At 37.1% G+C, this 14,903-nt stretch overlaps 2 protein-coding genes and 1 long non-coding RNA gene across 4 annotated transcripts; 1 reads left to right on the forward strand and 2 right to left on the reverse strand.

Moving 5' to 3' along the window:
• Positions 1-586: 586 nt before the first annotated feature.
• Positions 587-2,296, reverse strand: LOC107592135 (ragulator complex protein LAMTOR2). Of its 2 annotated transcripts, none has more exons than XM_016281530.1 (4): positions 2,149-2,296; positions 1,409-1,571; positions 1,067-1,156; positions 587-962 (listed from the first exon to the last, which is right to left on the reverse strand). In XM_016281530.1, exons 1-4 carry the CDS (start codon positions 2,214-2,216, stop codon positions 906-908), a joined length of 378 nt encoding a protein of 125 aa, XP_016137016.1. In that variant the 5' UTR covers positions 2,217-2,296; the 3' UTR covers positions 587-905. The 2 variants fall into 2 exon arrangements, with proteins under 2 accessions (XP_016137016.1, XP_016137017.1); XM_016281531.1 differs by having other exon boundaries at positions 1,057-1,156.
• An 831-nt stretch (positions 2,297-3,127) lies between these two features.
• On the reverse strand, positions 3,128-7,823 carry LOC107592173 (ubiquilin-4-like). The gene is made up of 6 exons (XM_016281575.1): positions 7,647-7,823; positions 6,937-7,088; positions 6,655-6,812; positions 4,432-4,694; positions 4,042-4,242; positions 3,128-3,163 (listed from the first exon to the last, which is right to left on the reverse strand). Exons 1-6 carry the CDS (start codon positions 7,791-7,793, stop codon positions 3,128-3,130), a joined length of 957 nt encoding a protein of 318 aa, XP_016137061.1. The 5' UTR covers positions 7,794-7,823.
• A 3,514-nt stretch (positions 7,824-11,337) lies between these two features.
• Positions 11,338-11,804, forward strand: LOC107592136 (uncharacterized). Its single transcript, XR_001609944.1, has 3 exons — positions 11,338-11,370; positions 11,474-11,593; positions 11,700-11,804. It is a non-coding gene; the product is annotated as an uncharacterized lncRNA (long non-coding RNA).
• Positions 11,805-14,903: the final 3,099 nt, after the last annotated feature.

The following is a 14,903-nucleotide window of genomic DNA, read 5'->3' on the forward strand; positions in this document are numbered from 1 at the left end:
GTGACATTCTTCCATCAGAATTTTTGTCTTATTTTATAGTACAAATGTTTAAAGATTCTTAAATCTTGCTTTAGAAGCAAAATGACAATATAAGAAGTCTTGTTTTATGAGAAACTGACCAAAATGAAGTGAGCTTATGATTAAAATGAACAAATAGCTGGCTCAAAACTGTTTTCATACCCCATTGACACATATTTGTTCTTGTTTTAAGTATAACCTCAATTAATTTTGTTCAATTTCTCAGAAAAAGAGACTTCATATCGTTTTGCATCTCAAGTAAATGTACCTCGTTTTAAGGATGCTTAGATATTTGTACTGAAAAACAAGACAAAAACACAAAAGGAAGATATTTTTGCAGATTTAATGCCAAGAGTTTATGAATTCAAGATTTAGTGCTCTGATTTAAGAACTTTTACAGCTTTTACAATTTGTAAAAGTGTGACTCTAAGACCTTTTTAAGAAATGCAGAAACCCCAAACTAAGACAAAGTGATATTTCATTATGACACACACAATTTTCAGCTGAATGAAATGCGTATAAAATATTCCTTATTTTGTATATTTTTGGTTCAACGAATATTACTCCAGACGTAGTTAATAAAAAGCAACAATTTCTTGTTTTAAAGGTAAAATAACAACATGTAACAAAAAATTATTCAAAATGTATTTCATATTGTTGACACTGACTGCAAAAATACTGAGACATAAACAAAGAAATGGAAAATGCAGTTCAAATGTAATTATTAATGATTTATGCAAAGCATTATTTTGGGTCTAATAGCCACACAGTTTGATATAGCAATCATATAGAGTATGCAAATAAATAAAGCCATAGATAATATATTATAAAGGCCAAGATCTTCAGAAGTTTCTGTTTCAATGTACACAAATAAACAGGAGTACATCCTACGACGCTGCCACTTGTGTTAGTGGTTCCTCAAGGTACTGCACTAAAGCTTCAGCCTGTGAACATAAACACAGTTACTTTGATTGCTCATGAAAATACATGCCATGTGAATTTGTTTCTTAGTAAATAGGAGTTATTATATATACACACCAAATCTCACCTTGGCTTTAAGCATCCCAAAGCCTACTGTCTCCTTGGCATACATGCAAAGCAACAAGTTTGCAACACGTGTAATGGCCACCCTGCCCTCCTGTAATATGCAGCACATTGTAAAGAAAACTACTGTAGAACAATACAATAGTTCATCATGTTAGTATTATTTCTGGCATGGTGCAATTCCAAAAAAGCACATATGTTTGGTAAACCCGGACACGGCCTATAGCATCTGCTGTGCTGAATTTGTGCATATCTTGTATAATGCATATGTTATTGCATACGTCAAAGATCAGCATTCACAATCATTTACTATAGAAGTAACCCAACTGTTCAATTTCATTCCTACCATACAATCCATCAGAATGAATTTCAGTTTGTCCTCATTAAAGGCCTGGTGTCCGTTTTTGTCGTAAGCTGCCCAGATGTTGCTGGCAATGGCTGCAGTGACTCTTGCATCAGTGTCTCCATATCCAGAATACGCCAATAGAGAGCCTTCATTATTCAATAACCTAAAATACAACAAAACACAACAATAGCACTTCATATATATGCCTTTGACCTGTAAAGTGGGCAAAAAACTAAAACCAATATCAACCAACTTTAATCATTTTGCCCAATGAACACTAATTCATTAAAGGTAAACAGGTGTTTTGATGGTTTTTAGTGGATGTTTGTCAGTTCTCCTTGAGTTCACGCAGGTAAATATTAAACAAACTTATTTTTGAGTCATGATTTGCTTGAAAGGTGTGTGTGTGTGTGCTATATTTATCTAAAATAATGACATATTTGATTTGTTATGTAATCTAATGCAAAGATATTTCGTGATTTTAAAGTATGGCTCAAGTATGAATATGACATTGCTAATGATTTATTATAATCATAATGATTTAACATCATAATCATAATGATTTAACATGCAAGACGACATTACTCAACAAAATCCAAACGCAACAAAATAACTTAATTTTAATTTAAGAGAACATGTTATAATAACATGTTAATAACATAAATGTACAATATTGTTTACCAATTTATCTGCTAGCTAAAGCTACTGATATGAACAAAGACTGAATTTCATATACTCACAGCGTGCTTTGTACGCCACTGGTGTTTGCTTGACTGAGTACTTGTGTTAATGCTTTAGGACGCAACATAATTTAAAGGAAAACGGCAATAATATTAATACACGTTTAAATTATAGCAAGAACTTCCAGCAGCCCAACAAGAGCATCAGCTGACGCGCTGATGATTCATGGGAAATGTAGTGTCATGGCAGTGCTTGCGAACTACAAAACGTGGCCTACATCACAACTGAACGTACCATGGATGATTTATTGATGTTTTTCGGGTCATTAATAAAACAAAAGAAGGGTTATTTTTTTTTGTTGGTTAAGAAATTAAAAGGTTGTCATTTTAATTTTGAGGCGCAAACAAAACTTTTTTTTCTCCACCTTTTATACTGGAGATTTATAAATGCGTTATAAAATCACAAATAATGGCAGTACTCGAGCGATGTCGTCTTCTAAGCACGCTTTAACTGTTAATTTATTTTTTAACCAAGTTCAAATGTCTATAACTGGATGCAAAAACTAAAAATAGTTTCGAGACTTTTTGTTTGTGCAACAACCTTTAAGTTAAGAAAGCCCTTTGTTAGGGTATTATCACTGAGGGATATCTTAACTTAAATCTTCGACTGGTTCACCCTCATAACTCACAACCTGTTTATAATATACTGTACATATGCACTCTTGAATATAAATATCCTTTATTGGCTTCAACGGTTCCATGAAGAACCTTTAACATCCATAGAACCTTTCCAATGCAAAAGGTTATGTTTTAAAAAAGATTTATTGATATATTCTTTACATTTAAAAAGTCTCTTTTTATTGCTCACTGAAAGGTTCAAGGAACCTAAAATGGTTCTTCTACATCTGGCTTCACCCTTTGGAACCTCGATTTTCAAATTTTGACCAAGTTTTTTTTTTTTTAAGAATCTTAAAAAAAAAAATTTGTTTATTGTAATTGCACCCACAAAAAGCAAATTTTACAGCTGAGCATAATAAACTCAAACTTCACTACAGGATTCACCATGTTTCCAATCCTGGAAATCACAATTTAAAAATTTCTGGTTTTCAATTTTCATATTGTGTGCTTAAGTACATTAACATGAAACTATATTTACAAAAGTTAAGGTATCTAGCTAAAGCAATCATAACGTCTAAAGCTTTGTGATTGTGGAATTAAATGGTTACGTAATGTATCAACAAGAACAAATGACTTGTGTGTGTGACCTCCAAATTAATTAGACAAGAATTAAAAATGTTGCGGTTAATATGATCATGCAATACTTCATAAACTATTAAAAAATGTAAATCGCATGGTGTCATGTAGCCCAACATTGCACAGATCAAAAAACATTAGATTTAAGACAAAATCAGAAGTTAGAAGGAACTGCAAACCCCAATGAATATAGGTTTCTGTAATGTATTTCAAGTTGAATAAAGAGTGGATTATGGACGTGCAGCAAAAAAAAAAAAAGTTCAACATTTTAAATTCACAATAAAACTGTTATTTCCAGTAGAAGGCTGTTGGTTAGCACTGAGAGAAGCTAGCATCAATATCACACTCTAACCCGTCGTTTTTTTTTTTTGCCAGATCAACTTGATGATGTATCCAGTATACAATACAAGTGTGGTCCAGGCACTATGTCAAAACATAAAGATATGATCAAAACAAATGGTGTCTACGTTCGCCACTGCTTGTTAAGCTGAGAAATGTTTTATTGATCCTTTGTTACAACCTTACCCATATGACAAGCCTTTACGGTCAATGTACATTCCTCACAAAGGCAAACGACTAAAGAGATGACTGAATGAAACTGTGACGGGACAGATTAGATTTTGTCCGGTCAGCAGAATATAGGTAATTAATGGGAAATACTAATAATGTTATTAAAAACAACAAAAAAAACGTAAGTACCGATGCATTCCCTCCAGCAAACATCTGTAGCATCTGTTGCATGAGCTGCTGCTGAGCGGTGTTTGTCCCAGCAGCGGGGGTGGGGGCCGGGGCCGGGCTCTGGCCTGAGGGCGGAGGGTTCTCAGGAGGCACATTAAGCGCCCGGTCCTGGTTACGCATCATCTCCTGCATCATGGCTGGGTTTCGTGCCAACTCCATCGTCTTAAGTAAAAAAAGAATGTTACTAAAAACTAATCAGTTCCTTAATGCAATGAAGCAAATGCACACCTTTTATTGGTGCAAGTTGGAATAAAGAACTTTGTGAAGACAAATATCACTCACTTTTTATTATTGCAAACAATTCAATTAGCTTGTACATTTCCATTCTGTAGTACAAGTCCAAAAACATACCTGTCTCATGAGCTCTGGGTTGTTAAGCATGTGTGAAATCTCTGGGTTGCGCTCCATTAGTTGCTGCATCTGTGGATTTGCCACTATCATCTGCCTCATCAGGTCAGGGTTGGACATCATGCTTTGCACAAGCGGGTTCTCCATGATCTGAGACAGCATCTCAGGGTTGGACATGAGCTGTCGCTGCATCTGTTGCTGAAGCTCCATGAAGTTGGCAGATCCCATCCCAAGGTTACCCAGGCCCGAGAGGTCACCAAACCCAGCTGAAAACACACAAGGAGAACCAGCGTGAAACAAACAACCCTCTACATTGCGAGTAAATCACTCGCATATGCGACTAAATCTTACTCTGGATGACTAAATGTCTAGCATTAGCCATTGGCTAATAAATTCTTAGATTTTACACGCCAGTATGTGTGTGAGAGGCGTTCAACACAGATTTTCACTCGATAAACACGCTGACTGAGCGCTTGAGAGTTTAGCTCTCCGTCAAGCGATCTGTACTATTTGGATGTGCTCAATGGATCATGTCATGTACTCCATAGATGCGCAGTATGTAGCACGCAGCGCACCTGTATTTGACGTACCGTAAACTAGTGTGAAGGCACATGACTCGCCGTCGCTTTACTGATAGCTCTGTGTTTCTCACACATGCAAAGAGAGAGAGCGAGAGTCTTGCATACCACGCTGAATTGACGCGCTACATGTAAACCATATTCTTTGTTGTATTTTCCTGTCAAAATAACAGTTAATTTAGAATTATTCAGCTTTTAAGAACAAGCAGAAGATATGCCGGTTTCTCGGCAGTGGACGGAGCTAATGCGCGGACAGCTCTCGTTGGCTGGCGCTTATCTATTACCGTCCCTGTTTTGATTTCAGCAAATCAGTTCGAGTGAACGCTGACAACGTGATCAATATTCATGAACCCAGCAGATAATAGTAGTAGTAGTATCTTTTAATAATAATTACTATTACCTATGACCAACAATATCTTAAACACCACCACCACCAGTCCTAAGTTCAGTTAAAATGACAAATTTGCATTCATTTATGGTTACCGATTTTGAGTTCTAATCACTAGTTCTATCATTAAACAGTGCTTAATTATCATAATATCATACTATAATGCTTGATTGGCTGAAGTTAAGAGTGCACATTCAGTTATTTAAGAAGCGGTTCCATTTTACAAAGATAAGCGGATTGGGTGGAATCATATGTGTGTGTGTGTGTGTGTGTGTGTGTGTACTTAACCATATTTTGGGGACAAATTTGTACCCAAAAGTGAGCAAAACCTGACAAAATCGTTTGTAAAACTGTTATAAAAATAAAGTAAACTTTTTAAAACATTTAAATGCAGAAAGTTTTCTGTGAGGGGTAGGGGTGGGTTTAGGTTAAAAAGTGTATAACTATCTGTATATAAAAACAATAGAAGTCTATGTAATGTCCCCATTTAGACAGCTAAGTAAATGTGTGTGTGTAAAATAGTATATCAGTCTGGCGACTAAACAAAAAAAGTTTACTAGCCAATGGCGATTATATTGCCACGGTGTGCGTAGAAGGTTGCAAAAGCAAAATAAAATTACAGAACTGTCTTACAAAGAACAAAATACTACATTAGGATTCACAGTATTTGTATTTCAAACAATTATTTGTAAAAAAGAAACTAATTTAGAAAAAAAATCAGCCAATAAACTGGACAAATACTACATGGCAAAATGTCACCACAACAATATTGTAAAATTACATTAAAAACAGACAATGAGCTGATCCACAATATAAACAAACACAAATTGATATATATATAGATTTTTAAAAAAAATTGTGTGCGTGTATATACAAGTTTGAATAAATTAGGAAATAGGTCACAGGGCTCGCAATTTTATTAGGTCATTTTTTATTAGTTTTTCTTTTTTATATTATTTATTTTATAATATTAAACTTAAATATTTTAGTTTTAGTTTCAGTCATTTTAATTCTTCAGTAGTCAGTACTTATTTCAGTTAGCTGCCAAGGCAACATTTATTTTCTATTAGGTTTAAGTTTAAGCTTTTCGTCTGATATTTGTATTTTATTTTAATTCAACTAACAAAAACCCTGTTGATAATTGTAGTTAACTATAACAGCACTGGTTGCAACACAAAACACAAACAATATTATGAAATTACATTTAAAAGAGACAACGGGTTGACATCTAACATAAACAAACTTAAAAACATTACTCACCTAGTATATTGGGTGGCTGTGTCGGGGTTGGGGACGGCCCACTGCTCTCGGGAGTGCCCAGGTTGCTGGCCGGGCTGGGGTTAGCGGTTTCAGCTGTGTTACCCTGTGATGGTCCAGGGCCAGAAGAAGCAGATGTCTGCGAACTACCACTTGAACTCCTAAAAGGACAAAACACTCTAAATGTGAGCCATCCATAATGTGCAGGCATTGTCCTACAACACATTATGGGTTCGCATATGAAAATACCAGTTGTGTTTTGACCCTAAAAGCAGGTCATCTTACTTTTGTGCGGTTTTGATGACCAGGTGAACCGTGAGTCCGTCTTTAATGCCATGCTGGCCGAGCGTGTCTCCGTCCTTCAGGATCTTACCGGCAAAAATCAGAACCAACTGGTCCTGCTTCGCCTTAAATCTTTTGGAGATTTCCTCTTTAAACTGTTATGAGGACATAAACATGCGGTTATGATGTTATACGTGAAATCAGAGCAATAAAACCTCACTTTTGTGCAACATCACGGTCTCTTTTATCAAAACGGATCTCGTAAACATCAACATTAAGCAGCAACTGGTCAAATGAACTGGCATAAACACTGCTAGCATCACCAGAACAGGAAATGCTACCTAACATGTTATTTAATTTATCCTTATATTCTTGAAGTCAACAATACAAAGCAAAACAGAAAGAGCGCGACCAAAGATGACAGACTAGAACCTTCTGCCTGAGCAGGCCGTTTCTTTAACGACAGCGGCTAGTCAGAAAGCCTTACTTTACAGGCGTTTTGAAAGACCAAAAACTTTTAAGAAGACACTCCAAATAACCTAATTTAAGCAATAGCATAAGTGGAAGTCACTCTAAATATCCCCTGCGACGAGTTTCGGCTTTGGACTGTTCGTCGTCAATCGTTAGCTCTCCGGCTAAAGCTGTTAAGGTTAGCCGCTGGTGTAACGAACGCCCGGGTGATACAAACAACAAGAAACCGCCAAAAAAATCACCTGTGCGACAGATGAGTCCTCAGCGATGGCTATTTCTTCTTTATCCTTCGGTGTTTTGACGGTGACCTTAATGATAGTCGCGCTAGCGGCGGCATTTTCCTCAGTGTTAGTCTCCACGGCAGGATCCGTGCCGCTATTCTCCGCCATCTTTACTCTTCTTTTACTTCATTACATCATCGAACCAACAAGCAGCGGGGAAAAGTGCTGCAAACGCCGATTGTTCCACAGCGCCATCTGGTGGCGTGGAGTGTCATCGACTTCACTACACATGCAGCTCTCACTGCATTGCATTTGGAAACAAAGATGAAGTTCTCAAGGTGAATGCATACCTTGACTCTAGGGGTCTAACAACTACAAATCAAGTCAGGAATCTTGGTGTGATTCTGGAGACAGACCTTAGTTTCAGTAGTCATGTCAAAGCAGTAACTAAATCAGCATACTATCATCTCAAAAACATTGCAAGAATTAGATGTTTTGTTTCCAGTCAAGACTTGGAGAAACTTGTTCATGCCTTTATCACCAGCAGGGTGGACTATTGTAATGGTCTCCTCACCGGCCTTCCCAAGAAGACCATTAGACAGCTGCAGCTCATCCAGAACGCTGCTGCCAGGATTCTGACTAGAACCAGAAAATCTGAGCATATTACACCAGTCCTCAGGTCCTTACACTGGCTTCCAGTTACATTTAGGATTGATTTTAAAGTACTTTTACTCGTTTATAAATCACTCAATGGCCTAGGACCTAAATACACTGCAGATATGTTCACTGATTATAAACCTAACAGACCACTCAGACCATTAGGATCGAGTCAGTTAGAAATACCAAGGGTTCACACAAAACAAGGGGAGTCTGCTTTTAGTTATTATGCCGCCCGCAGTTGGAATCAGCTTCCAGAAGAGATCAGATGTGCTAAAACATTAGTCACATTTAAATGCAGACTCAAAACTCATCTGTTTAGCTGTGCATTTACTGAATGAGCACTGTGCGATGTCCGAACTATATTTTATGTATAATCGTTTTCTATTCTTAACCGTTTTAAATTCATTTTAATCCTCTTAAATCAATTTTTTATCATTTTCCTTGTTTTATCGTTGTGATTTTTATTTTTTTTCTTTTCTTTTATGTGAAGCACTTTGAATTACCATTGTGTATGAAATGTGCTATATAAATAAACTTGCCTTGCCTTGCCTTGTATGAAATGATTCAAAGTGTGCGGTTATTAGCACCTTATATAAACCATCCAGAAAAACATCTGTGTGTATTTTGTAAGCCATTTAATTTCAAATGTTTTTTTTTGGCATCTCTTGGCATTAGCTGCATCGCTATTGTGTGATGGGGTCAATCTGACCCAAACTCGATTTTCAAACTGCTCAAAATACTGGTTAAACTATTTGTTTCTTCTTGAATGTTTGTGAATAGTTCTCATTTAGGGTAACGAAGCACACAGTGTCTTCAGGACATGGCTGCAGCGTCAACAAAACTACAGTGAGAATAAAAGTTACGCCTTCTTTCTTTGCGGGAACATTTGGGCGGCGTTATGCAAATCTTCCCACATCGTGACGTAGGTATGTGGGGGGCGTGTTAGAACGAGCCGTTTTAGGTAGGTGTGGTTAACTCTTAACTTTTATAAAGAATATCTCTTTGGATTTGAGACTTTAGTCTTTGCAACTTTACAGATCTTCTTTATGCATCAAGAGCTTGTAACACTCCAAAGAGCAAGGAAAAATTTAAATCGTATTATATGACCCCTTTAATTGCAAAATGCCTTTTTGATATGTTCAGGTCTTGTGATTTTAGGATACTTTGGGTAGATTTCTGGATAGAACTTTAAAAAACATTCCATGAAAGATGCAGAAATTTGGTTAGAGTTAGATTATGTTAGTACACAATGTATTAAAAACATTTTTTAAAACACCTAAATGTTATGAAACCACAGAGCCCCTGCCTAAACGGACACAGTGTTGGTAAAATGGGAAAAATTGTAATCACAACTTTTCTTTTATTTTTTTTTCTCTCAGCTCATATCTCACATTTAAAAAGTAAGTTAAAAAGTCACAATTACCTTTTTATTTTGTTAACTACTTAATGCAAGATATAACCCCCACAATTCTGAGAAGAAAAGTCAGAATTGTGAGATATAGACTTTATTTCATGGTGGGGGGGAGATGTAAATTAAGAAATATAAGAAAAAAGTCAGAATTATGAGATACAAACTTGGAATTGTGAGAAAGCCAGAAAAGAGTTTATATCTCGCAATTCTTTTTTTTTTTCTCAAAATTGTGAGATATAAGCTTAAAAATGCAAGAAAAAAGTCGAATTGTGAGATAAAAAGTGACCTTTTTTATTTTATTTTTTTCCATTCCATGGGGGAAATGGGCTTTTTTTTATGATGGAAAGATGATCTGAGAGGAAAAAAAACTATTTCAGTGCTTTTGTGAGTGAGCACAAAGTTTCTTGGGTGAACGCTATACTTTTATTAGAGAATTCAAAATTACTGAAATATAATTTTTTGTCATCTCAAACCCAAAGAGCAAATGGCCAGTACTGTGTCAGATTCTGGGTTTTCTGTGCTCCAGTCCGATGTGTTCTGTATCCCAGTATATGAAAGGGAAGCTGACGCACATCCACACAGCTCTTGGAGTGAGTCAGACACATTAATTGCAAAATACCTTTTTGATATTTTCAGGCCTTCTGATTTTAGAATATTTTAGACAGATTTTATTTGAACATTAAAAAAGATAATATTTCACAATTAGGTTATGATGCAGTGCAATGTATTAAAATGTTTTTAAAACACTTAAATGTACCGAAAACATGACATTCAATTTATGTATTTGGATCCTAAAAAATTATTAGAACTAAGCTGCAACTTTTAGTTCCAGTTTTTAGTTGCAAATGTTAATACAACCAAATTCAATTTATACAAACAATGTCATATAAAATTAACACTTTAAATGGCCACAACAATGAAAATTTTCAGTTGTTCGACTAAAATAAAATATTTTGGAAACGTTGCAAAAAAAAAGGTATCTCAAGCTGTCAGGACTTACAATGTCATTGCAGTAGCTGTATACATTCTTAATTTTATATCTTGAAGTTTTTCAGATTCCTGACAGCTGGTGGCATCACTATATTTTTCTCTTGTTTCATAGATTGTGCAAATTATTATTAGTGTCATCAATATTGTGGCGGAGAATTTGTTCTCATGGGTTAGGTCCTATAGTATATATACATTTTCCCATGGACCATTTTGGCTTGGTGGTGTGGTAAGACTTGGGTCTCATTTTGACCTTATATTTAACATTTCATTCAATTTTTTTCATAAATTTTGAAAGCACATATATGTTTCTTTGTTTTCTTTTGTCTATTAGTTCCTAGTAGTTGGAATAGTGTGCATTCTGCAGGCTATGTTTCCCAGTACTTGTCTGGTGAGTATCTATGAAAGCCATGCCTACATTATATCTGTGTTAATATGATATTTCTGGCTCTGTTTTGTTTTGTTTTAAATATTGTTTGTGTTTTACAGCTGGTCATCACAGTGGTTCTGAATGTAGTCAGTACTGCACTGGCTCTCACAGCTGTTGTGCTGTATTCAATGGACCTGGCCGTGGAAAATAGTACTGCAACTATATTCTGCAACTCCTACGTTTATTTTTCGCAGATTGATTACAAGGATTTGCCTTTCACAACACAGAAACAAAGGACCAAAATCTGTTTAGACAGTGTAAGACAAGCTACAACAAATATGTTGATAGTTAACTCCAAAAAAATAAAAATTAAGTCATTTTTATTTAAATAAGCTGACACTCTGATCTTTACTCACCTAGATGATGCTGGGAGAACTAGATATCATGATGGTAGTGCTGTCTGTCCTTCAGCTCTGTGTGACCATCAGTTTCTGTGTTTTGACTGGAAAAGTTTTGTGCAAGAAGGATGAAGATGCGAAGGTACTGAATCAGCAGCACTATTACAACAATCAATCAGTCAGATCCACTGATCGTGAGAGTTTCAGAGAGCTGCTCTGTGTGTTTATAATTGTTTGTGGTTTTGCAGTCGGTGGAGGATCCAGAACTTCACAAGCCGCTCCTGGAAGACTCCACTGCTGGTGCTGCGTGACAAGATGAACAAAAATAATCAAAGTCATTTGTTTTGCTTGGCATTTTGTGTCTCAATATTGTAGTGAAATGATTTAAAGAACATCTCCTTCCTTCTGCAACGCTCTACTAATTGGGCCAGATTTACTAAACAGGGCAAATTTAGCATGAGAACGCAATCGCATAAAAGCTCCGATGGGAGAGGAAAGTTCTAATCTGATAATGCGCAAATTAAAGAACACAGACGCAGTCAGCGCATTTCCATAATAATCAATGCAATCTACCAAGAGCAGCACAAATTAGCAAGCAGAGCCGAGGATTTTTTTGTTCTTCTTTCTTTGGCATTAGATCAGTGGTTCCCAACCCTGGTCCTGGAGGCACCCCAACACTGCACATTTTGCATGTCTCCGTTCTCTGACACACTAATTTCAGGTCTTGGAGTCTCTACTAATGAGCTGATGACCTGAATCAGGTATGTTTGATTAAGGAGACATGCAAAACGTGCAGTGTTGGGGTGCCTCCAGGACCAGGGTTGGGAACCACTGCATTAGATAATGACGCAAGTAGCCTACCAACTGACTATACTACAGGCTACTGACCACAGCAAACCTTAGTAACATGCATGATTAATTTGAATAGTAGACTAATCTCCTCTCATTTGCATCTAAGGAAAACTCCTACAAATGCATATGTAAAAAGTTTAGCCGCAAAAATAACTGTGTAAATCGCTAATTTTGCCCCTTGGTAAATCCTGACAGTAGTTTTTTAACTCCAAAAGAGAGATTTAGCGTAAAATGTAGTAAATTTGGCCCTGGTGTTTAATTAAACTTTTTTTCTACGAACAAAAGTGGTGTTATTCATTGTTTTCTATATATCGATACAGATTAGTGGATGTTATCTTTTATTACCTTTTCAATTTTGTTGCAATCTTTGTGGCCACTTTTATATAGGCCTAACTAATGAGTGGAGCACTTTGGCATCAACCCTTTTTGTGTATTTTTTCTTACGACTTCCCTATTGTTTCACGTTTAACAATTAAAATACTTTAAAAGTAGAAGATATTTTAAAAGACATAAAAGTTTTATTTTATTTGATCTTTTCTGCCCTAGCAACAATAAAGTCAACAACCTTTAACATGTTAATCTGAACCCCTCTTTTATAGATAAGAACTTCAAAATATCTTCTCTTGTCCTAAAACATGAAGCAGATTTTTATTCATCAGTAGCTATGATTCAATAGCAGCTGAAAACCGTCTCAGGTTACTTATTTTTACCATGATTCCCTGAGTAGGGAACGAGACACTGCGTCCTCTAGGGGTTGCTATGGGGGGAAAGCCTCGTCGTCGTGACCCGTGTCTGAAGCATACATTGAAGAAACACCAACTGGTTGGCCGGCGACAGCCATGACGTCACTACCGGTGCGACTATAGTATAAATAGGTGCCGGGAGCACACATCATTCACTTCTTCGTCTGAAGCTTGAGTCCGCAGCATGGCAAGAAACGGCGGAACCGGGGTTTTAAACCACTCAGAAAGAGCACGAAGCTGTTGCGCGTAGCCCTTACCGTACAGGATATTAGAAAAGTGGGCAAAGGATAACATGCACACTTACCACTTATGTGGATTTAAGAAAGTGGGCAAAGCATAACGTGCACACTTACCAGCTATGTGGATTTTAGAAAGTGTACAAAGACTTTACGTGAACACTTACCATAACATGGATTTAAAAAATACCGTTCTAAGGGGTTCTCGTGGCATTCTGAAAGAGTCAAGCCTCGCCGTGGCGTGATCCATAACCTTTAATAGCTCGTCATTCGCAGGGCAGGAGGATTGAGAAGTCTCAGCCTCAGCTTCTTCGCTCTTCCATTTCCTGCTCTTCCTGGGCTGAACCCAGCAGAGCACTGGCCCCTGGATCAGATGATGTTAAAGAGAGGACATCATCCTCTGGTGGCTGTTTCTCGCCCGCCGCCGATGAGCGCGAGAGGGAAAGCCCTTCTTTAAACTCATCGGCCAGGTCCACCTGAGATCCCCACGTGCTCATTCTCCTCCGTGCCTCAGCAAGCTCTTTACTCGAATAGAGTGACAAACGAGAACAGAGCTTTCTCATTGGAAAACGCTCGCAATGCACGCAGATTGCCCCCTCGAGGACATCGCGTGCGTGTTCTTCGCCCAAACAAACAATGCATAGATTGTGTGTGTCATCGGGTGTCAAATAGCGATGCCACGGATGAACACACCTTCTAAATGCTCTGCTAGTGCTCGCCATAATGAATAGAGATAGCTCTTACTTTTTCCTTGGAAATACACGCTTCAAACAGAACAGTCAATGAAGACAAAGAAGAGAATGATGTGTGCTCCCGGCGCCTATTTATACTATAGTCGCACCGGTAGTGACGTCATGGCTGTCGCCGGCCAACGAGTTGGTGTTTTTTCAATGTATGCTTCAGACACGGGTCACGACTAGGCGTTTCCCCCATAGAGGATGCAGTTCGAAGTTCCCATGAAAGGGAACCAAAGTTACAATAGCATGCCCATTTCTATATGGAGAAAAAAAAATTGATTTCTACATGGAATTTTTAAAATGGAAAACATGCCTAAAGTTGTTGTGTGGGATTATCCTCTATAAATAACTTAAATCCAGGACTGGTTGGGTGGAGAAATGATGCCTGAAGCTCTGGCTTCTCCAATAGTATGTTCCTGCACAACCGGAGGCTGCAGTTTCAGGACCACAGTTCTAGGACCGCAGTTCTAGGACCCTATGCTTTTGTAACAGCGCCACCTACCGAATCGGATCACTAAAGATGGACAGCAATCAGAGTGAGTAACTTTACCGATTTTCAATTAAGTTTTATTTTTAACCTTAAAACTATGCAAAGTTTAAGTAGCCAACGTGAGAACTGCTAAGAAATAATAATTAATTCCCGATTGCTAGTTTTATTGATTGTTACGATGTTCTTAATTCGTGGCCATGACATGAATTCAGCTAAACCTTGTTGACATAATGACTACAATAAGTAAATCTAGCCAGCACATTAATTAAACTTAAAAAGATGATAAAAGCATGTTTTTCAGATTTACCTGTAGCTTACTGTATTAGTGTGAAAACATGTTTGATACTCATTGTTTTAGCATATTAGTTAAGTATAAATCATCTTTCATAATTAA

The sequence above is a fragment of the Sinocyclocheilus grahami genome, unplaced genomic scaffold (genome assembly GCF_001515645.1).
Source record: "Sinocyclocheilus grahami isolate Dianchi unplaced genomic scaffold, SAMN03320097.WGS_v1.1 scaffold150.1, whole genome shotgun sequence".
NCBI lineage: Eukaryota > Metazoa > Chordata > Actinopteri > Cypriniformes > Cyprinidae > Sinocyclocheilus > Sinocyclocheilus grahami.

Coding starts and splice junctions, on each gene's coding strand:
- LOC107592135 (XM_016281530.1), bottom strand. CDS start 2,216: ATGTTGCGTCCTAAAGCATTAACACAAGTACTCAGTCAAGCAAACACC. Junction 1,157..1,408: donor TCATTCTGATGGATTGTATG/GTAGGAATGAAA, acceptor TGCATATTACAG/GAGGGCAGGGTGGCCATTAC. Junction 963..1,066: donor TTGGGATGCTTAAAGCCAAG/GTGAGATTTGGT, acceptor TTATGTTCACAG/GCTGAAGCTTTAGTGCAGTA.
- LOC107592173 (XM_016281575.1), bottom strand. CDS start 7,793: ATGGCGGAGAATAGCGGCACGGATCCTGCCGTGGAGACTAACACTGAG. Junction 6,813..6,936: donor GTCATCAAAACCGCACAAAA/GTAAGATGACCT, acceptor TTGTCCTTTTAG/GAGTTCAAGTGGTAGTTCGC. Junction 3,164..4,041: donor TTGCTGGAGGGAATGCATCG/GTACTTACGTTT, acceptor TGTGATTTCCAG/GATTGGAAACATGGTGAATC.